Consider the following 22,188-nt stretch of genomic DNA (forward strand, 5'->3'; position numbering starts at 1 on the left):
GGACAAAACGAAAAATGGACGCACGATGCCTTAAGTAGAGGAAAGTTCCAGAAGCTCGTGATTAAGCTGATGATTTTTTTTCCCCCCCTTTGTAATCACTTCTCACCACTTCACTTTCCCTCCACACTTTTTCTTTTTTATCTTAATCAGTCTTCTGTAGAAATTGGTCCATTAGCCCATTCGACACTCTCCATCTTTCTTGGAGCCATTTCTGGGTCATGAGGGCTGCGCATGAATTATAAACAGCTGTCTGCTTTTTACAGAGAATTGTTTATAAGGCGCGCTCTCGCAATATTAACCTTTGTCTCGGCCTACCCGCTTTTGTTTTTTATTCATTTAGTTTAGCCCCGCATAATAATAATATTCCTTCATCACCTAAGGTCAAATCTACTCTTGTTTACAGAGGGCAGAGACAAAGAGTCCATACACAAAATACGGGTTTTTATTGTCTTATTTACTTGCCAGAAATTCCCCCAATATCTTTAATTAAAAAAATCAGTTTTTTCGAGGAATTTTACTATGTATTCACCTCCTGCAATGCCCTGGTGCATGGGAAAGGAGAGCCACAATGGACAACTGCACTTTGCATTTATGGCAGGGTTCCTTAACCTTTTTATCAACACAAAAATGTACACAAATTGCGGTGATTAACTCAATATCTGATTATATAATATACAATAATATTATATATGAATATATCTGATTTACAAATATATATGTGTTAAGATGAAGCTCACCACTGCAGAGGTCAACAGGATTTAATCTGAAGACTTTAATCTCTTCTCACCTTGTTTTCTCCTCAGATATGGAAGCATGATGTGTGTGTGATTTCCGATATTGTTTTTTTACACATTTTGGAGTCAGGAAGAGACAAAACTTGTTTTGACAAATTTCACAATTATCACATTTTTAAAAATATAATAACTCATTCAATGCCAGGGACATGTTTTAACGTTTTTTAATAAGAGTTCGGACAATCTACTCTTATGTACATTAAGGACATTAGTTTCCAGATACTTAAATATTAAATCGATACTTAAGTATCTGGGATGTAATATCTGGACTCAAATTAAAAAAAAAAAAAAAACATGAAAATACGTCTCTGGCATTGAATGAGTTAAACTGGTTGAATTGATTGCTTTTTTTGAAGAGTCACGAATACAATTTCAAAATTTCTCACGTGGTTTGGACAAATCAACCATGACAATTTAACTCATGAATTTCACATGGTGTTGCTATCCAAAACAGCAGCACCTAAAGGTTTCTGTTGAATTGTGCAACTCCTGCTCTAAAATTGTTGACGTTGTTTTCCAGGGCCTTGTATACATACGAAGATGATAGCAACGACTTGACGCTGGCGACATCAGGAGGTCAGTTGTCCTAAGTTTCCCGTGACACTTTTATGGCACTGATGGCCGTCATTCCTCCTTTTGCGCTGCAGGGGGCGGCCTGGCGGAGATCACGCTGACGTTTGACAACGCCAAGGTGATGTACGGCTTCTGCAGCATGAAGGAGCCCAACGCCGCCTTGCCGCGCTACATCCTCATCAACTGGGTATGGTACCTAAAAAACGGAGTGTTTTTTTTTTCTTTTTTATATATATACACAAAAATAATCACAATATGGACTAACAAAATCGCAGCATTTTACTATGCTATCAGATAGCCACCCTAGTAGATTGCATGCTAGTAGCGATTGATCACGTTTGTATTTATGCAAAGTAAACATGTAGCTATTAATGGACAAACGAAGCTTCATGAAGCACTTGTGATATTTTTTGAGGTCCCCAAACGCCAGAGCGTGAATCTGGTACCAGGCCGCAAATGATGTACTCGTCATGGCCTGTAAGACTCGGCTGGCGTTTGTGTTGTTTTGCCTCCCTCTTCAGACGTTTTTGAGTAATTGATCGAATTTTAGTTATTTGGAAGTTGTGTTACGATAGGCCGATTTAATCCCGTGACATCTTTAGCTCACGTGGCAGTGGCGAGCTCAACTGAACAACATAGCACTTTTCATTTATTTTTATGTATTATCCCAGTTTTATCCAAGCTAAATTTATTTTCACTGCACTAGGAGTAAAATAATAACACAGGTGCTTCATGAAGCTTCATTTTCCCATCACCACATGCAGCTTTATAGCCACCAAACTCCATAAAGTGTCGTGACAGTAATATACATTCGATATCTTAGCACTAAAGTCGGCATCGTTAATTTTTATCACGGGCAGTTAATGGTGCGTGTCAGTTTTGCGGGAACGCTCCATTTGATCTTTTGATCTTTTTTTGCAGAGTCACCCCATTGTAACGTACGTAATTTTCTAACCCAAGTTGTCTTGTCAAGGTGGGGGATGACGTGCCCGATGCCAGGAAGTGCGCCTGTGCCAGCCACGTGGCCACCATCGCAGACTTCTTCCAGGTCAGCGTCGCAAGCTACAGTTTGATTTTACACCGTTTCTCACGTCAAATTTGATTGACATGCTGAGCATAACTTGGCGGATTAAAAAAAAAAAAGTCTGAAGGATTCATTTCCCTAATTGAACAGCGAATTATCTGCGTGATTTACACCTGGCGGACAGCCTATTTTTAAGGCCGAGTAGGTCAAAAGCAAAAAGAGATGAAAGCAGCGCTGTCTTGCCTCCAAGCGGCCAATCACAAGCAATGAGTAATTTTTGCTGCGTTTCTTCAGGGTGTGGCGGTCATCATCAACGCTAGCAGTCTGGACGACATCGACCCGTCCGCCATCGGGCAGCGTCTTACCAACGGGACCACCGTGGCGGCCAGTCCCGTCCTGACCCGGCTGAAAACCCGAGAGGAGGAGCACGGAGACGTGGTTGGAGAATTACTACCGCTAATTACAGATTGTTAAAATCATCACATAGAATTAAAGAAGTCAACAAAATGTTCTTTACTCATTCGTCGCTAAATGCTTCCAAACAGAAGGCCAAGGGGCCAAATTTAGCCCATGTCGGGCTCATTTACTGCCACTCAAAATGATCAATTTTGGACATATTGAAAACCCAATGTTTTATCATGCTTCTCCCGAGATTTCTGCAATAATCCTTTAAAGGGCAACTCGCAAACGGGGCGCAATAGTAATTTTTGTGTTGACACCCCAAAACCACTGGGTGGCGCTAGCGGCCAATTTATGACATTTGTGAGCTTTTCAATGACAAAACAATTGACTTGAATCACAGCTAACTCGCCATAGCAAACAATAGCGATGTTTCGTTTATTTTTATCATCTGGAATACTCCAGGCCGAGCGAACACGTCCTCACCTTTTCTCTTGTATTGTTTCCTCTCCCGGGGGAAGGGTACCGTGTACGAAAAGACCAACGCGGAGGTGGAGATGAAGAAAATCAATCGAGAAGAATTTTGGGAGCAGGCCAAGGTGGGTTGAGCGAGCCGAGAGGAAAAAAAAAAAAAACACCACGCAGAGGCGCGAAGCCGACGGGATGCGACTTTTTGGCGTCCAGCGCGAGGAGGAGCTGAGGAAGAATGAGGAGAGGAAGAAGCTGGCCGAGGAACGTCAGCGTTTCGAGGAGGAGCGAATGGAGCTGGAGAGGAAGGAGCAGGAGAACCGAGAGAGGAGGTACCGCGAGCGAGAGCGGCAGATCGAAGAGCACAGGTCGGACACCCAAACGCAGAACTTCCTTATCGAAGAAGAAATCTGCACGACGGTGATTTGATTGATTTTTGTTGTAGGAAGAAGCTACAAGAGGAAGAGGAGGCCAAAGAGAGGTTGCAGAGTCAGACCACCTTAGTAAGTGAATCGCAATTAGCGGAGAAGGCACATTCTAGCGCACTTGTGGTCGGCCTCGCAGTTCGGAGATATTTAACTTTGAACCGAGGCTGAAAATGGCAATATTCAAGCGCTAAAGAAAACGGACGTTTCTGAGAAAATTGATGCAAGTTGGCGTAACAAATGGACACCAGAGTGTGGCTTTGCCAACTGAATTTGAGTCTAGTCCCTCTTTAACTTGGCATAACAATCAGGCACCGAATGTATGGTTTTGTCTCAAGGTCGCAATGTCATCATAATAAAGAGAAGTCAAATGCAAAAAAAAAAATCCTCCAACTGCCTTCGTAATGACGAGAAGCAAAATGGAGACTGAATGGAAATGTGCAAGTCAAAACAATCTTCAATTTAGCATAACAATCCGACAGCCGCGCGCGTGTGTGAGACCGTCTCAAGGTTTGAATGTCTTCATAATGAAGATCAGAAATGAAAACTAAACGGAATTGTTTGTCAGCCCGCAGAGCTGAGCATCGATGACCTCAGCCTGGACAAGAAAGAGTCCGAAGTGGAGGTATGCTCAAATAATCCATCCGTTCGTCCGCTTTTTTTGCTTTTCTTGTTTTGTGATGGGACATGCAATTAAAAGCAAGGTGTCCATCCGGCTAACATGTTCAGGAGGCCAAGGCCATCATCGCTCAGCGGTCGGGGAACCCCCGCGAGTTCTTCAAGCAGAAGGAACGAGCCATGACCATCAGCGTGGACACCTCGCCCGTCACCGTCCAGCGAGCCGGTGAGTGGCGTCGGCGTGCCAATTTGCGCGTCCCGCGGACAAAACAAATTTACCAATCATTCGACGCGCCTCAAATACGAGAACTTTGAGCCAAGCAGGTTTCATGCTTTATACGGGTTAGTCTAAAACCGAAAAAAAATAACAAGTGCCTTCAAAAAAATATACGCTAATCTACATTATATTGCAATTACATTTCACATGGTAAAAATCAAGCCTTTTTCCTGGGTCCCCCCCCCCCAAAAAAAAAAAAAAAAAGTTTGGGCTGAAACCTTTCCTTTAGCTCACAGCTACGACAACATCATTTCCTGGATGAAGGTAATAGGAAGCAATAAAGGATTCATTATTCTGATTGGTCCGTTTTGCAGGACCATCTCATCCCTCGCGGAAAAGTGTGTTTCTATGACGACCTCCTAGGGCCATTTTTACGACTATTACTATTTTTCCTGCTTTACGCTTGCTGGAATTTATTTCGTTTGTTTTTTTGTGTGCTGTTGACGGCAAAAGAAGCTGCGTTTTAATTTCTTGCATGCGTTCGCCACTCTGGGTGTTTGGGGCACTAACCTGCTTTTTTCTTTCTTTTCCCTCCTTGTTTTTCATTTCTCTCCTTTATAACCCCAACCTTTTTTTTTTTTCCTTCACAATGACGTCCCGTTTTATTTTTTTCCTCCCTCGGTTGCGTTGCTTGTTGTCTTGGTCACCCGTGGGTGTGTGTGGCTGCGTGCCCCCCACCCCCTCCCTCCCAACCCCCCCTCCCCTCGCTAGGCCGCTTGGACAGCCCCTTCTTGAGGCAGCAGCACAGTCCCAGCAGTCCCACTTCCACCCCCCCGCCTAGGGGGGTGTCGCCCCTGCGCACCGGCGCCACACACGCGCGGACGCATCGCACAGCCGGTAGGTATACGGCGCGTCATCCCCCACGAAGGAACGACGATAGCAAAGACGCGATTGTGAACCTTCCGATTCGGGAACATCATTTCTACGACATTTTTAAATCGTACATTACAAGTATAACCAAAGCCGCCATTCGCGGCGCCAACTATAAATCGGATATTTGTCAGGTTCAGGCAACTTAAAACATTTAATTAACAACAAACAGGAAGGAAGACAAGGGGCTTTTACTCCAGAGGAGAACGGACAGGAACCTTCACCTTCTCAAAGCTCCTTCTGGTCTGGTAACAATTTCTGTCCGCTTAGGGGAGACGTTATGGAAGCAAGGTAAAAATCAGTTTCTGGTAGTGGGGGATGTAGTGGCAAGTCCATATACTATCAGCCCATCCAATCGCTGCTATCGTCTTTCCCATGGCGACAGACCCCAGATACTGTTCCATCCTGTGATTGGGTAGCCGTGCCTGTCATTAGGTCCTTAGTTCATTATGCTCGTGATTCTTTACAGCTGCCGTAGACATGACAATTCCAACAGAAAATATCCATTTCTACCGATATACATGTTGCAGAAACACATATTGGATACCATACGTGGAATTATTCTGACAATTATCTTTAAATATTGGATAAGTACATATACCTGAAACTATATCCAGAAGAAAAGCAAAATAAATCAATTTTCAACGCCCGAATTGTTTACAGTTATACGACTTACGCGTCAGTCTAAAATTGAAAAAAGTGCATCAAAGTGCCTGAAAAAAACCAAACAATTCCAATCCTTAGTTAATTGCAATTATGAGCAATTGTGAAGCAGTCAAATTGGCTTTTTATATTTGCAGACTGCGGTGAAAATTAAGGACATTGCATGTCACTTTTTTTGCCATTTTTTTCAAGCTATGTATTTTTTTTTCCTCTTTCTCTGTCCTCCCAAGTGACACGGCCATTTTGGATGGCTCTTTCACACACACGTACATATACACTTTGCAGCTTTGCTTACCTGTGCCCGATTGCTTGTTTGGTTTCATGCCCACTTGTGTGTGTGAGTCGTTGCCTGAAAATATTTTTTGGGGTGTATAATGGCGTTGAAGTGGTGTGGGGGGGTCGACTATCTTTTGTGACGAAGCCTCGTGTGCTGTCGCGCCCCCTAGGGGACGACGAGGAGCAAGCGGGCGGAGAGCGCAACGTGGCGGCCGTGTCGCCCATCCCCCAAATCGTCACCACGCCCATCAAGGAGGACGCCAACGCTGAACAAGATGGCGCCTTTGACTGGGGTAAATTGAACTTGTTTTAGCCTGCGGGATGCGTAGCGGAAAATCTATCCCCAAGCGGGCCGGACTGATAAAATCATTGTTTGTATTTCGATATTTTTAAACAACAAATAACGGCACAATATAAGATAAAAAAAAAAATAACACTCGTACTAGTTATTATGTGTACCACACAAGTACTGTAAGTTAAGTTTTAAGTTAACGAAGATTCAAACTCAAATACGCAATTCATAATGATTGGGAATAATAGCAAATTTGAAATAAAATACAAGAACATTTTAGTGAGTCTTAAATTATCCAAAGCAAACACATACTTCATAAAATGATTGGTCATAATAGTCAACTTTTGAAATAAAATGCTACTGTCAATTCTCAGTATTTATTGTCTAGCGTTATGTTTTTACAGTCCAAACATTCAATCTCAGGTACTAATACATTTTTTTTTTTCAAAAGTTAGGGCAAAGGAATATAGTTTTTATTGTAAATGAATGAATGAATAGTGCCTGGGACGTAAAAATACGTCTTTGGGAGTGAATGAGTTAACTACAGGGACGTAAAAATACGTCTTTGGGAGTGAATGAGTTAAATACAAACGAAACTATGTATATTGTTTTAAAAATAGGGATTATAAAAATGATTTGAATTGCGGGTTAGGAAAAGAACTCAATGGGTGTCATTTTTTTGTCAATTTTTGATCTAGGCTTGAGGCAAAATTTGTTTGCGGTTGCATGTTTATCCTTCAGAAGCCAAGCAGGAGGAGAAAGCTCCTGTACAGGAGTCCAGCGCCTCCCCCAAGCCCGTGCAGAGCGTGGCCCCCCAGGCCCGCCAGCCCGCCGCCGCCGCCGCCGCCGCCTTCTCGGCTTGGGACTCGGCCCCGGCGGACCCCTGGGACCTTCTCCCGGACGCGGCGGCCGACGGCGCGGACGCCGGCGTCCGCTCGCAGCCGCTGCTCAGTTTCGACGAGGCGGCGGACGGCGGCGGAGAAGAGGACGGGAAGCGGCCCCCCAGCTTGGTGGACGCCGACGCCTCGGAGCAGATGACGCTCAGCTACCGGCACGCCCTGCAGCACGCCGCCGGCGACGGCCACGTGCTCATGACCAACGGCGACATGCTGATGAAGGAAGCCGCTCAGGTATGACGGGACAGCGTGGAAATCCAAACGCCAGAAACAAAGAGCTCATTTCCACTCCCCCACAACTTGAGATTTTTTTTGCCCCCCCCACAGGCAAGCGAGGGCTATTTCAGCCAATCGCAGGAGGAGGAATTCGGTCAATCGGAGGAAGGCTCGGCAAAACCCGCCCCTCTCCTTTATAACAAGCCGCCAGGTCGGTCTGCTTTTTTTTTCAAAACCTTCTGGCATAATCGCTATTACTATTTTTGATTGTTCTGTTTTCTATTGCCTACTTTATCATTTGCTCTATTGTGTGGAATGCAAGTCTGATCGGGGAAGCGAACCCAATTGGAATAATTTTGTAGTGTTGCTATGCACATGACAGATGAACTCTCGAATCTTGTCAGTAGTCGCGCTTGTGCTTTTTCAGGCGGCCATATTTTTCGGGCTCTTAAGTGTCGACCGCGCTTGCGTTTGCAGAGATTGACATCACGTGCTGGGACGCCGACCCGGTGGCGGACGAGGACGACAACTAGCCCGCCCGCCCGCCCGCCGGCCAATGGGACGCCAAAAGTCAGGCCCAAAGTGAGGAAGTGCGCTTCGGAAACAGAAAACCATTTTTCTACGAAAAAATAAGTAAAAAAGCAAAGGAAAAGTCTGGAACGGAGACGATTTGTGTATCTTTTTTGGAGGAGAATTCTAACAGTAGCTGGATGAGCGGCGTTTCGCTATAAGATTTCTTTTGGGTGGGTGTGTGTTTATTTATTTCCTTTTTTTTTTTTTTTTTTTTTTGCTATGCAGATGTAATAAGCAGGATGTTATTGCGATAGCTGTGTGATTTGGAAAACATTTTGAGCGTTATTCAATACTTGAAGGTCCATGGAACTAGCACACGTTTTCCTTAAAGGGACAGTGTGTAAGATTTAGACAGTTTTTCATTCAAACGGAATTAATTAAATGATTGTAAATTTCAAAAACTTGCAAGTGAATGTGTTCTTAATGATCGACAGTATGTTTTGAATATAATCATAGGTCTTGTTATCATTAAATTATATTACATGGGGGGGGGTCACACTTCTCCGGATGCGGCCATGTTGTTTATATACGGACGATGGTAAATGCAGCACCTGCAGCACCTCCTGCTGTCTGTAATGAAAAACGCTCTAAATCTTACACACTATCCCTTTAACTAATAGGACAAAAATGTATTTAAAAAAAAAATTACCACCACTAGTAATACTTTTAACTCACTAATGCGCAACTAAATCTGTACTGGAACGACATCTAGGATTTTTTTTTCTACGACTGCCTTCTACTCTGCACACTAGTAGGATAACTTCCAAAATTGGAAAAATTGTGCTACCAGTGACATTTTTAATAGTCAACATGGAGCGCATCACTAGTCACTCTAAACCGGAAAGCACATGTCCACTAGTGCAAACTTTGCAATATCATCTTGCAAAGTACCAGTTGTCGTACTAGTGCACTGATTTGTCTTACTAGTGGGGACAGAGTGTACTTGTGCATGGACCTCAAGTAAATCAAAGCTACAATTTTGCCCTAGTAAAACAACTAGTTGAAAACTGCCTGCTACTAGTACAGCTAGTGATATTGTACTAGTTGACATCTAGCGCTTGATGATAAAAGATGTTTTGAGCATTTATTCAAACTTGAGTAAATTATCTCGAGCTGCCTTCTCATTTTTGTCCCCGTCCTTTCATCTTGCATTAAAGTGAGAGCACAGGCGAAATATTTATTTCACGCATCTTTCTAATTGACTTTTTTTTTTTTTTTTGGGCGACTGACTGCGACTGAGTGATGCAAAAAAAGACACAAAACACCCTGATGATTCTACTGTAGATATTTTTCCAGGTTTTTAGACGAGTTTTCCTTTCAAAAACAATGAAAATGTTGCACAGTCATAAGGAAAAGTTGAATTGGATTTGAACACATCGTTAAACGGTTGACTAGAGGAAAAACTGAGAAAATACACATGCAGATGAATATTAACTGGAGGGGGGAAAAATGATGAGAATAAAGTCACAGTTTTACAAGAATAAATTTGAAATGTATTCATTTTTTTGATTATGGGCAACAACATTGTTCTAGCCTCATTTTTTTTGCTGTATATTCCTTGTAGAAAAATTTTAACTCCTAGGCAATAATAATAATAATAATGATTTGTGTATGTGCGTGCCACATCATTTTGCCGCTCACGTCTTCATAAGTATGCAAATTTTACCTTGCTATGTCAGTTCATTGTTCTCATTTTAAAATCTGTTCTTAATATCACAAAGAAAATTGGTTGTAATGTTCACTTCGCAGAGAGGAAATAGTCCCAAAATTATGTTGGATTATAAGACAAAAATGGGAGAAGAAAAAAATGGTATGGAATGAGCATTCCATCTTGATGCATTTTTGTGTGCGCGTGAATTTGAACTTTATTGGAATTTAATGCACTATGTACGGTGGCCCTGAAGTGCACGTCACACAGACACACAAAAAAACGTCATCGCAAACAAAAACACCTTTCGAGAGAGGTACATGTATGCGTCTTTTTTCTGGCGTACGTCTTGCATTCGTCTTGTTTGCTTCTTTTTTCTTGCGGGTGTTTTTTTTTCTTTATTGCTGCTTTCCTCCTTTTTTTCTTACATGCTCTTTTGATTGTTTGCTTTATTTTTCTGGTGTGCTTCTTTTTTCTTGTTTTTTATCTCATGCTCCTTTTTTTTGCTTTTGTTGCAGGCCCTTTTTTTGACCTTTTTTTTGTTTGCTTCGTTTTTTGTTTGTGATTTGAACTTCAGGGCCACCGTAATTATGTCATTTAACATATTGCTCAATTAGACCACTTTTTCCCCTCAATTTTAGGACTTTTCCCTCCGAATGTAAAAAAGATAAAACAAGGTTTTGACTTCAAATGAATTTAAACGGAATCAACTTCTGTTTTCCTCAGAAGATGCCTTGAACAAAACACACATGCACACACACACACTCTTTGCTTTCCTCCATTTTGAAGGGTTGAAGCTGCTGATAGTTTTGGTGTCATCATCCGCGGACAGGCACGGCTCTTGTCTTCATATAATCCACAACATATACAAGAAACGTGCAGTAGACGTCATGTTTTCCATTTTTCACCATCTGTAATACAAACCTCCACTCATGCATTCAAATTAAAATTGTTTTCTAAAGGTGCAACGAGTCTTGTTTTTTGTTTTTTTTTGTTTTTTTAACTTGTTTTAGTGCCCCCTCTGGCCGTGGCTGATATTACAATTAAATTGTACTTCCTGTGTAAGAATGTTGTTCTTTATGTGATAATGTGGCCAAAATGAGTTTGTTTGTGGACCCAACAACTTGTGACTGTGGATAACATGCTAGCTAATGTTAGTAGGTATTTTCCATCTGTATTTGATCAAATCCGTCCTTGATCAAAAGGTTGGGGACCCCTAAATTAGGGCCGGCATATGCTCATGTGGTGATGGCTGTTGCCATGACAACACTTATCTGAACATTTTGAAATTTATCATATTTCTGCATGAAATCACCATGAAATGTGATCATTTCCAGATGAAAAACAAAACAGGCTGCTTAAAGTAAAAACACCCAGATCTTGACCTTATAAATGTTTAGACTTTTAATAATGATATGCAAAGTGTCAGATTTGCACCATTACATTTGATAGCTGGTTGCTTCCCCATTTGCAGTAATAACTAACACAGACATTTCCAATAGTCGCGGATCGGTTTGTATCGATCAGTATCAATCTCTGATTATTCCCCTCTAATGCTTCAGGACTTTTGCCGCTCAATCATAACGTCGTATTTTGTTCTTCTCAACCCATTCTTCGGCCCCTCTCTTTAGCTTCAACTGAAAACGTCCCGATAAACCTTTGAATTCATGTTTCCATGAATAATAGCAAGTTGTCCAGGCCCTGGAGAAGCAAAACGCACCCACACCATCTTGCTTCCTCCACCATGCATCATGGTGGGACCTGTTGATGTTGGTGAGATTTTCCATTTTTCCTCCACACATTTAAGCACTGCCGTCAATGATTTCGTTACACTTGGTTATTTTTTAAACTCAATATTCTATTGGCATCCTTTCCTTGGGAGCGAAGCAACAGTGCCAAACTCTCAGAAAAAAAAAAAAAACTAAATTTATGAAGTGCTCTTAATATCTGCTTTAGTAGAATCATTCCTCCCCTTTTTTTTTTGCATTGTGTGCTCATTATTCCCATTAAAAATATGAAAAGCTTGGTTTGTTTGGTGGTTTTCCCCAAAGCAGATACTGTACGTGTTTTTTTTTCTTCTGTGTCATTTTAGAAAAGATGAGATCACATTTAATTGAGATTTTGCGCAGAAATGTAAAAAAATTCCAAAAGGTTCAGTTCCATTTTCGTCCCACTGTATATATATAAATACAGTAAATGTCACGGGGTTGAGAAAATGAGTATGTGCGCGCGCGCACGCTGCGCTGGGAAACGAGGCCGCCGAGCAAGTTGCCAGGCAACGCATCCTCTTATTGAAAAATTGGAGTACGCCATAATAAAACTAGTCCTATGAGAATGCGATGGAGCACAGAATAATATCCATGCATGGAGAATTTTTTAGTCATTGAAATGATTCCGGTTGAAGATCTCGCCCGCCTGCATGTGACCTGATGTTTTCCGATCCGCCGTCGAGGCGCCGGTTCCGTTAATTAGAATTCTGACACCTTGAGGTATCACGCGATTTGTCGCGATGGCTTTTGTTCGTCCAGCACGGTGCTTGCGAGTGGTTTAATTTTTTGATGAAAGAACATCTCAAAACAAAAACAAGTTGCAAGCGCTTGTAAAGAAATTGAATGAGTTCATTTCATGCTTTGTTGTTTTTTTCTTCATTGCTCTTTTTTATGCTTTGGGTTCAATTTTATTGTGATCAAAATGAGTAACATGAGAGTTCTTTGAATAAACATGAGTCAATTGACTATTTCTTCTTGCAATTGCGGTTGACGGCCACAGATGACGCTACAGGCGCGCCTAAGTCCTGGGAAACAGGTGCAGGTAATGGACAATTAGGAAGTGCGAGGGCATGCAGTTTTTAACTACCCGTTGACAGAAACGAATCCAAATCGCGATTCTTATTTTTTTTCTGTAAACGTGCCTATAAATGGAAACATTAATGCCTCGATGAGGAGAACGCCAAGGACCATTCTTTACAGCGTTCTACGGAAGGTCGCTTGACAAAGTAAAAACCGAATCTGTAATTGGACTACAGTTTGGAACGCCATGTGTACGTTCAAGGAAAAGCTTTGGTACCCTGAAGGTCAACAGCAGTACATAATGGTGAGTCTGCACACAGATGTGATCTTTTGCAGGATTTTAGCTCGGTTTTTACAGTACAGTGCGACTTCTACTCATGAAATTAATTCGTTCCAGTAGTCATTTCCTAACGTGAATCTTTCATAACGCCTAATCTGTTCCAAGCGCCCAAAGTGGCGTTTGTAAGTTGAGGTAAGTAGAGGTCTTATCGCCATAACCGGAACAGTAACATTTCTTTTCAAATGAAGAGCAAATTTATTGGAACATGAATCAGTCTATGACTGAATTGTGTCAAGGTGACTCGTTTGCAAAATGTTGTATACCTTTATTTTGTCAAGTTTTATACAAATGCACATTGTTGTAAGTGATGAGCTAGGAAATAAACTGTCGTTCCACAACCTAGTTTCCAGAGTAAAGTAGCCTAAAAATATCACTACAAATATAGTTCAAAAGTGAGAATTCTGAGAATAAAGTCGGAACACTGAAGTGCTACACCGCCATCTTATGGTAGCCATAAGCAATTACAAACTTTGTTTGCGGAGTTCTGCTAGTCACAGCAAGGATGCTGACCTAAATTCTTCCGCGTGGGGGAGGAGGGAGGGGGTCTCTGGACCCCAAAAGTTTGAGAGCTTCGATCCTAGACGGCAGTGCTCCGCCCCAACAAGGGGAACGCGGCGGTAAGACCGCAACCCCGCTCAAGCCCCGGCGTCCCGTGGCCCCGAATCCCCAGTTGGAGTCCCCGCGCCCGACCTCCGTCGCGGCGGGGCATTGTCGCCGTGGCGACGCGCGGTGGGACCGGCTCGTACGGGTTATGCGGCTTCAGGTCCACGTTGGCGAGGAGATGGCCCAGCGAGTCCCAGCGTTGCGACGAAGGCAAACGGATGAGGGAGGAGTAACCTCGCTCGGGGAACACGCCCGACGACGAGGGCGGGGCCTTGCGCGTCTCCAGGCTCGGCTCCTGGCGCTCGCGGAGAGGCTGGGGCGCGGCCCGGAGCTGGGCGGGTTTCATATAGCCGCCGCCCCCCCCTCGCGGTTCTACCAAGACGTCGGCGTATGACGGCGGAGGATCTTCCATTAGCACCGCCTCCTCGTAACAGGGCGGATTCTCCAGTACGTCTGCTTCTGGAACAAATATTCGATTGAATCCGTCATTGGCATTGAATGAGTGTTAACGAGCGGAACCTGCTGCTTTGTTTGTTATTAAGACCTCGAAATGCTGACGCGTCACTTTTGGCCGATCGAAATCCTGCGGAGTCATGAATCCATCGGCCCAATCGTGGTTTTTTTCATAAGCGGGCTCATTAGCTGCATTCCCACGTGTTGTCATTTACCTTGGAAAAGTGCAGCCGCCGTCTTTTTGCTCAACGCGGGATAATAACGCGCACGCACCTCCACATCGTGGCCCGGCCACGTATTTAGATCCAGCCTCGGCGTTTGAAAGGCAGGCAAGAATCTGTTTTGTTGAACGGTTGCCATGGAAGCGCTGGATGTGGTCGTATTTATGGATGTGCGTGTGCCTACGCTGCCGGAGCGTATTGTTTGCTATCCTGCTTTCGGGGTTTGCGGCCATGGAGGGAAAATAAGCAATTGTGAAGCCTCTGATTTGATTGGTGATTACAGTACGCCAGCATCCCTAAGAGACAAACTAGCATTTGTTGGGGGAAAAAAAAAAAAAAATATATATATATATATATATATATATATATATAATATATATACACACACACACACAGAGATAAAAACGTAATAATTTTCATGGCAAATTAAGTTTTTATATATTTTTTTCCTCCTCCAAAAATGAAAACTGACTGTTTTATAAGGTGCATAGAATAGAAGCTACAGTATGATACAGTAGTATCATTTGATCAAATTAAATATTAGTTAAAATTTTCGATCAAATTTCAACCAAAATCTTTATCTTCTTTTGTTTATTTAAAAGCAGCTTCTGGATTTATATTATAAATTAGCGTTTCCCTTTACAAAAACCTGTGTTTTTTGTGCCTTGTCCCCAAATAAATTGCTAGCATATAAAAATTTCATACGGGGCGTTATATACGTTTCAAAAAAAAAAAAAAATTCATAACTAAAATGCAAACTTGAAGAATTTACATTGCGGTTAAGGTATCTTTTTTTTTTTTGTCTGCCAAAAATGAAAATTGGCGGTTTATGCACTGTATAAAGGCACCGGATTATAAGGCGCACCGTAAGCTATTAGCAAAGGTTTAGGTGCAGCTTTTAGGTGCGCAAAATACGCTAGTTGAAGGCGAAACCAAGACGAAAGCCAAACGTCTTTCTCCAGGCCAAGTGTAATTCTTCACATTTGTGTTTTGCCGCTTCAAACGACGTTAACAGTCGCTCGTGGCAAAAAGCCTAAAGGTCAGGCAAAAAATGTGTCTCCTTGCACTCGCTTTTGGGCCGAGTCCAGCTGCTTCTTCCCTTTGAGCCCCGCTGCTGCCTGGATACTCAAAGCTCTTCATCAGTCTCGCTCCGACGCCACTGCAGACACCTTCAGACTTTTTTTTTTTTTCTCTTATTTACTGGCAACACTGGCTGCAGCTGATGCTCTTTTTTTTTTTAAACCTTCATTTTTTTTTTAATCTTAAATCCTATTTATAAGGCTCACGTATCCCCACAAAAGACACAGATGGGAAAGCAAAGTGGCTTTTAAAGATGGACAGGCACAAGGAAGGAAGGCATGAATGGAGTTTGATGAAAAGAACTATGAACCAAGCACGGTCGGCATGTGCGAATCTTCTCATTTGGGCTTTTGTTCGTCGAGACTACATCTAAGAAAAGAGTGAAAACTGGAGAGCCACAGTATCTACATGCGAGAAACATGCTAATGTGAAGCTTCACATTCGGTCTTTTGTCTCGGAAAATAACATTTGTATGAGCTTGGGGTCTGAACGTGTGAAAACCTTCTACAGGAAGAAAACATACGAATTTCAACCAGTAAGAATACTAGCTAGCATATAAACCCGAAAACATACAATTGTAAAACTCCACATTTTGACTTTTTTTTTTTAAACTGTGAAAAACAAGCTTGTAAATAAACCCGGAAAACTGAAAACTACGTTACAAGATAGGATAAGTTAACTACATAAGAAAACATGCAAATGTGAAGCTCCACATTTGAAAACCACATTACGAGCTAACATATAAACTGTAGCGCTTTCTACAGATGAAAAACAAAACATGGTTGTGAATCTTGTATGAAGCTTTTTGCTGTAGAAACTGCATTACGGATTAGCATCTTAAATGGAGTGCTCGCAACAGGGGGAAATTATTACGTTTTGAGGCTTCAAATCTTTGAGGATTTTCCTATGGAAAAACTACATTCCCATCTAGTGTGTGAACTGGAGCACCCCCTACTGGTGAATCTTATATGAAGCTTTTTCCCGTAGAAACTACATTACAGATTAGCATCTTAAATGGAGTGCTCGCAACAGGGGGAAATTATAACATTTTGAGGCTTCAAATCTTTGAGGATTTTCCTATGGAAAAACTACATTACCATCTAGTGTGTGAACTGCAGCACCCCCTACTGGTGAAAAACATACAATTGTCACTCCTCCGGAAACTACATTCCCTGCTAGCATGCAAACCAAGGAGCTCTGTATAGGTCATGGTGTGAAACCCAAGGCCCGGGGTCCGGATCCGACATTTCATGTGGCCTGCCAAAAGCTCATTTGATTCCAAGTTTCTGGCTAAAATACCATATTTGCAAGTTTTCTTCAACTTTTGAAAGATTTGGGAGGAAAAAAAACATTTTCCAATCTCTCTTTTGAACAGTTTTTCCTGGCCTCTGATTAGAAAACTAGCCAAGTGTGTGACGAACTTGAAAATATACTTTACGGTTATTCCGGCCCTCTGACAGAAACTTTAACAACAATGTGAGTTTGACACCACTACTATAGATGGGAAAAACTTACCCGGCATGCTAACCCAGTTAGCTTCCGGCAAGGGATGGGAAACCTGAAGCGGAATGGGCGGGGGCGAGAAGGCCGGCGGGTCCCGCGGAATTTGCCGCTGGGGCATCGGCGCCGGGGACGCCTGCGGGAGCGGCGCCGAGACGGGGCCGGCGGGACGTCCCGGCGTTTCCGTCCCCGCCGGCCTAAGGCGGCGCTCCCTTAGGCCGGCCTGGCCGCGGCGCTTGAGGCGACGCTGCAGGACGCTGCAGAAGCAGCACAGCATGACCACCAGGGCCCACACCGTCCAGAAGCCGGCAAAACAGGCCAGGAAGGTGGACGTGCCCTGGGACATCACCATGGCGGGGACGAGGCGCGGGACGCCGGGCTCGCGTTACATCACCCCCGTCGATGGCGACGACCTCTCGGAAGCGGGCTGGAAAGTCACGTCTCGTCTTTCGGGGGACGCTTAACGCCCCGCCGACACCCCCGCATTGTCCGTCCGGTCTAATGGATGGCAGGCGCTGAAGGAGCCCATTCTTCAGGCATTCATCCGCTTGATGGCGGCGGTGCCTTCAAGGCTGCCCGACGAGCCCCGTTGCTCAGGGCGCCAAATTCTTTGAGCTCAGACGCGTCGGCCTCATGCGGATCTATTAAAAGACGCGCGCAACAGAAAAACAGCACATGTAAAAACAATAAGTTGCCAAGCTTCACTTTTGGAGAATTTCTGCATTGTTCCCAGTTATGGTTCCACCACCTCTCAGAACGGTTTTCTATTATTCATCGTCATATATTATCATTACTATTAAAAATTCAAAACAATTCAAGTTTTTCAATTATTAAAAAAAAATCGGCTCATTTGTATACTTTACAAACACCATCTCGGGGGCCGAATTATACTAGACTGCGGGCGAGGAACGGCCCGCGGACCGCATGTTTGACACCAATGATTGTAGGTGGAGTAATGCGACGCTATATCCAAACAGAAGCTCTCGGTGGACAAGACATTTATTTCCTGGATTACATTCAGAGGATGACTGATCTTGTACCACCCTCCTCAAAAAAAAAAAAAAAAAGTCCGTTGAGAACATAAAGTCCTGAAGAAAATTCCAAGCAGCATCTTTGCTGGCAGCTTACGTCACCGTGATTGTAGGACAAGTCGCAATCAATAGTGTGGGATTTTTATTTTTTTTTTTTACTGTGAGACATAATACGCATCTTGTGAGAGAACCTGAGCACAAAGCCAAAGTACAGGAGTCGCACTTATGCGAACGTGTCGAATTGAAGCAAATGATGCAGGTGTACCTAATGAGGTGACCCTAGGAATTGATTTGTACGTATTTTAAACATTTGTACTCTCAATTCAGCATCTATTAGCGCTCTAGCGTGTCCCTTTACATTAGCAAATTGATCCAGCAAAGAACAACAGATACCACATAATGAAAAAAATACTGTTTGACTTTCCATTACATATGCAACATTTTACCAACATTTCCAAAAAACTAAATTTTGCAGATGCAAGGCACGTTATGGTAACTTTCAATCAGCGTCAAAGTTTTAAAAATTCGGTGAAAGTAAAATAAATTATAGTATTTAAAAGTTCGTCGTCATATAAATATAGTAAACAGGAAACACACCGTGTGAAAACGTATAGGAAAAATAAAATGCCGATGTACGAACGTTTTTCTGATAAGAAGACAAAATGAGAGCGTAACTTTTAAACTTCATCTTTAATGAATAGTTCGAGGTGCTCGGGGAAACTGAATTCTTTTTAAATGCATATCATAATTTCGCCAAGTCAATTAAAAACTCCGAAAAATCCAAATTACGCCGACGGAAGATGCTTTTTTTTTTGTTTGTTTTTATTGTCGTCGTCTCTTAAGAGAAGAATAAACGATCAAGGGCAGCAAAAGTTTCAACATTGGATAAATCAAGTTTCTCGATTAAAATTAAAAACTCACCGCGTCACAAGGATAAAACATGCCGTCGAGAGACATGTTTTTGTTATTTTCAATCGGCTAAATTCTTAGGAGACAACAACTCAAAGGCAACGTTGAGCTTTGTCCAATCACGTTTCTTTTTTTTTTTAAAGGAACATTAAAAATACAGCAGCTCAACCAAAACTCCTCCAATGCTCACACACGCCGATGAAACGCGCATTTGGCTTCCTTTCAACCGGCGTGCTTCTAACCAGATAATAATTTGGTCGTAAGGAATGAAATAGGAGCATCTTATAGGAAAACTCTTGTTTTCGATATGAAAAATACATACAACACATCAATCAAAATCACCATAAAAAGACAGGTTGTTTTGAATAGGCTTGGCTCTTCTGAAACAAAATGATGTAGGCGCACCTTTTTTGCTTCAATTTAGACGTCCATGCCCTCCTCTTCTCCTGTCCTTTCCTCGCTGCGTGTGTCGTGCCGCGCTCGTCAAATCTGCAAATGAGGATGCGCAGACGGGCTCGGCTCTTGTCTCGCTCCTCCTGCCGCTCCCCCAAGTCCTCCCTGCTTCGTGACGCCACCGCGGGGACGCTGATGGAGCGGATGCGGGGTTTTCCGGTAAAGCGCTATCTTGGCAAGCGCCAGGGCACAGTCGGGGGTTGAAGACCCCCCCCCCTCCCCCCTTGTGGGAGCTTGCTATTTTTGCTCGAGAATGATTATTAACACAAATGGACGCTTGAATGTATGACTGCGTGCCTTGGTAGGTGCTGCTATTTTGGTCAGCAACTGTTGGATTTGTTTTGATGGATTCATTGCATCATATGGGGATGGGGGGGGGGCTGATAGTTTTGTCAGGTTCAGCAGAGCTAAAACATTTAGTACACAAAAAAAACAGAAGGAAGACAACATTCTTTTACTCGTGAGGAGAGTAACTTTACAGATTTTTCCGCCGTTTAGTTTACACCATAGTTACTTAACCACTCGCTGAGACATTATGGCAGCAAGGTAACTATCGGTTTCTGATATTGGGGGATTTAGGTGGAAGTCCATATACTATCAGTCCGTGCAATCACTGCTATCTTCTTCGCATGAGTATTGCGACAGATCCTGTACTTTTCATGAATATGTTTCATGATGGCGGCAGGAGACGTGACAACAGAAAAAAGTTTCTGCCAAAAAATGTCACAGGAAGCGCAAAACGAATTTTGCGTATGGGTGGGAAAACAAGACATTATGGTGCTTCACGTTTGGATTTTTCTCATGGAAACTACATTCATAACAAAATGACACACGCACAAACGCACGCGTATCCCTGACGACAGACATTGTCATCTTGCTGGACACTGACGCTGTTGTCCTGTCATAAAGATCAGTCTGTTCATATTTCCGCACATCGCACGCACTCACACGTACACACGCGTTGGTACGGCTATACTTGTGAGGACATCCATTGACATGTTGCATTTCCTCGGCACCCTCAAAAACGGGTATGAACAAGTGAAGACCGGCCTAAATGCCCTCACTTCTCCAAAATGTCCTCATTATGTCTGGAGAAAATAAAGAAATTGGTTCTCACAAGCACACAGCAACACAGCAACACACACAAACATTCACACATACCCTTGTTATGATCCCTTTAGTCCAAATCTATTCAAGTACAACATCACTAGTAATCATCAAATATTAGCATTACTTTTAATCATAAAACGATTTCATTTTTCATTCATTAAAAAAATTCAGCTCATTTTAATAAATTACAAAATGATCTTGCGGCCCGTGGGCCGGAGGTTTGACCCTAATGTCTTAGTCCATCAAGAGCATACTGTCATCTCCAAAAGATGACACCAAGTTTCCTTCCAGAAGGAGACACACACACACACACACACACACACACCATCCCTCCGGAATATTCCAGGGTCACGTGACCTCACAAAATCCCCCAGAAAAAGTGAACTTCTTCCACTTCAGCCACTCGTGTTCTTAGAAAGAAAAGAGAAAAAGTAGCAAGATGTTTTCTTGAAGAAAACACAAACTAACACTAAAAGCAGCGCCATTGATCTTTTCTGCCGCTACACGAAAGCGGCATTATCGCTCGCCCACGCCTTCTTGTGACCAATGCGTGAGTATTACTCACGGCGGCCGCGACCGCTCATAGCAAAAGCTTAGTCACCGACCCCACTTGGAGTCATCGCTCTCCTTTGCCTTTTTCCAATCAAGCCTTTGATGCCGGGAAGTGCCTTTATTCCTAGTAGGATGGGGGAAGATCCAAAGCCACTTTCAAGTGATTTCGTCTGAAAACGCCGGCATGGGATATTTTGAAAGTCTTTCAAGTCAAAAAAGGATGGATTTTTTTTCTCGTCTGGGGGTATACTGAGGTAAAAATTGAATTCACAGGGCAATGAAGATTTTTTTCTTCCTCCAAGGCGCACTGTCAGCTTTTGAGAAAATTGAGGGCTTTTATGTGCACCTTATAGCGTGGAAAATACGCTATACCGCTACGTTAGTAAGTACTTTGTCCAACGATTCAAGTTTTGTATGTGGCGCACCACCAAGCTCTATCCCTGGCCCACCTGCATTTGACTAAAAGTAGTGCTTGTGTGTCCGACGGGCATTTCTGAATCCTCCCGATTTCCCCCAACGCCATCCGCCATTTTGTCGGGGGTGTTGGAAGAGAGTGATATCAAAACAGGAGCCTAGTACTCGTACGTGCGCGTCTACGTGTCGCGTTGCGCTTTTATCGAGATGCCGCCGTTAATTTGAGTTGCCGTGGCAACGACGGTAGAGGATGAAAGGGAGGAGGAGGACGATGATGGCGATGACACCAACACGTTTCCTTGTGGAGCATTGTAAACACATCAAGCGTCCTCCCTCTTCAAAACCATAATCCACTAAATATAATAATAATAATAATGATATAAAGTAGAGAAAAACAGCGGTATAAGAGCATCAAAGTTCTGTTTGGAAATTGCACCCCACCCTTCTCTAACTAAAGTGTCTCCAATCCACATCCACGTAAAGCAGATAGCATTCGTCAAAATAAGCAAGAAGGCGTGCGGGTTTGCTTCCAAAAATGGCGGCGGACCCCGCCGAGGCCTGAAAGCCTCTTGCTTCATTTGCACACTTGAGCCTCCCGCCGAGTAATTGCCCTTCATTTCGCCGTGATGAGTCTCAGCGGGACCGTGCGTCCCGACTGAAAATGATCCTCCGCGGCAAGCGACACTTCTCAACGCACCGCGTGTCCGTCGTTGCGTTTCGC

The 22,188-nt window shown here is 43.1% G+C and overlaps 2 protein-coding genes across 6 annotated transcripts in view; one reads left to right on the forward strand and one right to left on the reverse strand.

Annotated features, from left to right (window-relative positions):
* dbn1 (drebrin 1) overlaps positions 1–10,980 on the forward strand; it is a 35,077-nt gene extending 24,097 nt beyond the window's left edge. Inside the window, exons 2-15 of one of the 4 annotated variants that reach the window (XM_088440902.1) lie at positions 1,315–1,370; positions 1,442–1,554; positions 2,341–2,415; positions 2,686–2,829; positions 3,312–3,389; positions 3,475–3,626; positions 3,704–3,761; positions 4,252–4,308; positions 4,407–4,527; positions 5,290–5,415; positions 6,558–6,680; positions 7,421–7,809; positions 7,903–8,002; positions 8,269–10,980. In XM_088440902.1, the coding sequence (XP_088297028.1) occupies positions 1,315–1,370; positions 1,442–1,554; positions 2,341–2,415; positions 2,686–2,829; positions 3,312–3,389; positions 3,475–3,626; positions 3,704–3,761; positions 4,252–4,308; positions 4,407–4,527; positions 5,290–5,415; positions 6,558–6,680; positions 7,421–7,809; positions 7,903–8,002; positions 8,269–8,324 (1,648 nt within the window). In that variant the 3' untranslated portion in view covers positions 8,325–10,980. The remainder of the gene's footprint in view (positions 1–1,314; positions 1,371–1,441; positions 1,555–2,340; positions 2,416–2,685; positions 2,830–3,311; positions 3,390–3,474; positions 3,627–3,703; positions 3,762–4,251; positions 4,309–4,406; positions 4,528–5,289; positions 5,416–6,557; positions 6,681–7,420; positions 7,810–7,902; positions 8,003–8,268) is intronic. The other 3 variants (XM_088440903.1, XM_088440906.1, XM_088440907.1) reach the window with 3 other exon arrangements.
* Positions 10,981–13,391: 2,411 nt separating this feature from the next.
* On the reverse strand, positions 13,392–19,553 carry prr7 (proline rich 7 (synaptic)). 2 transcript variants are annotated; one of them, XM_088441120.1, is made up of 3 exons: positions 19,344–19,553; positions 17,014–17,639; positions 13,392–14,200 (listed from the first exon to the last, which is right to left on the reverse strand). In XM_088441120.1, exons 2-3 carry the CDS (start codon positions 17,348–17,350, stop codon positions 13,719–13,721), a joined length of 819 nt encoding a protein of 272 aa, XP_088297246.1. In that variant the 5' UTR covers positions 17,351–17,639; positions 19,344–19,553; the 3' UTR covers positions 13,392–13,718. The 2 variants fall into 2 exon arrangements, with proteins under 2 accessions (XP_088297246.1, XP_088297245.1); XM_088441119.1 differs by having other exon boundaries at positions 13,392–14,203; positions 19,344–19,552.
* Between the last annotated feature and the right edge of the window lie 2,635 nt (positions 19,554–22,188).

Source organism: Hippichthys cyanospilos, chromosome 18 (genome assembly GCF_059441005.1).
Source record: "Hippichthys cyanospilos isolate Australia breed blue-spotted pipefish chromosome 18, RoL_Hcya_1.0, whole genome shotgun sequence".
Classification (NCBI taxonomy): Eukaryota; Metazoa; Chordata; class Actinopteri; order Syngnathiformes; family Syngnathidae; genus Hippichthys; species Hippichthys cyanospilos.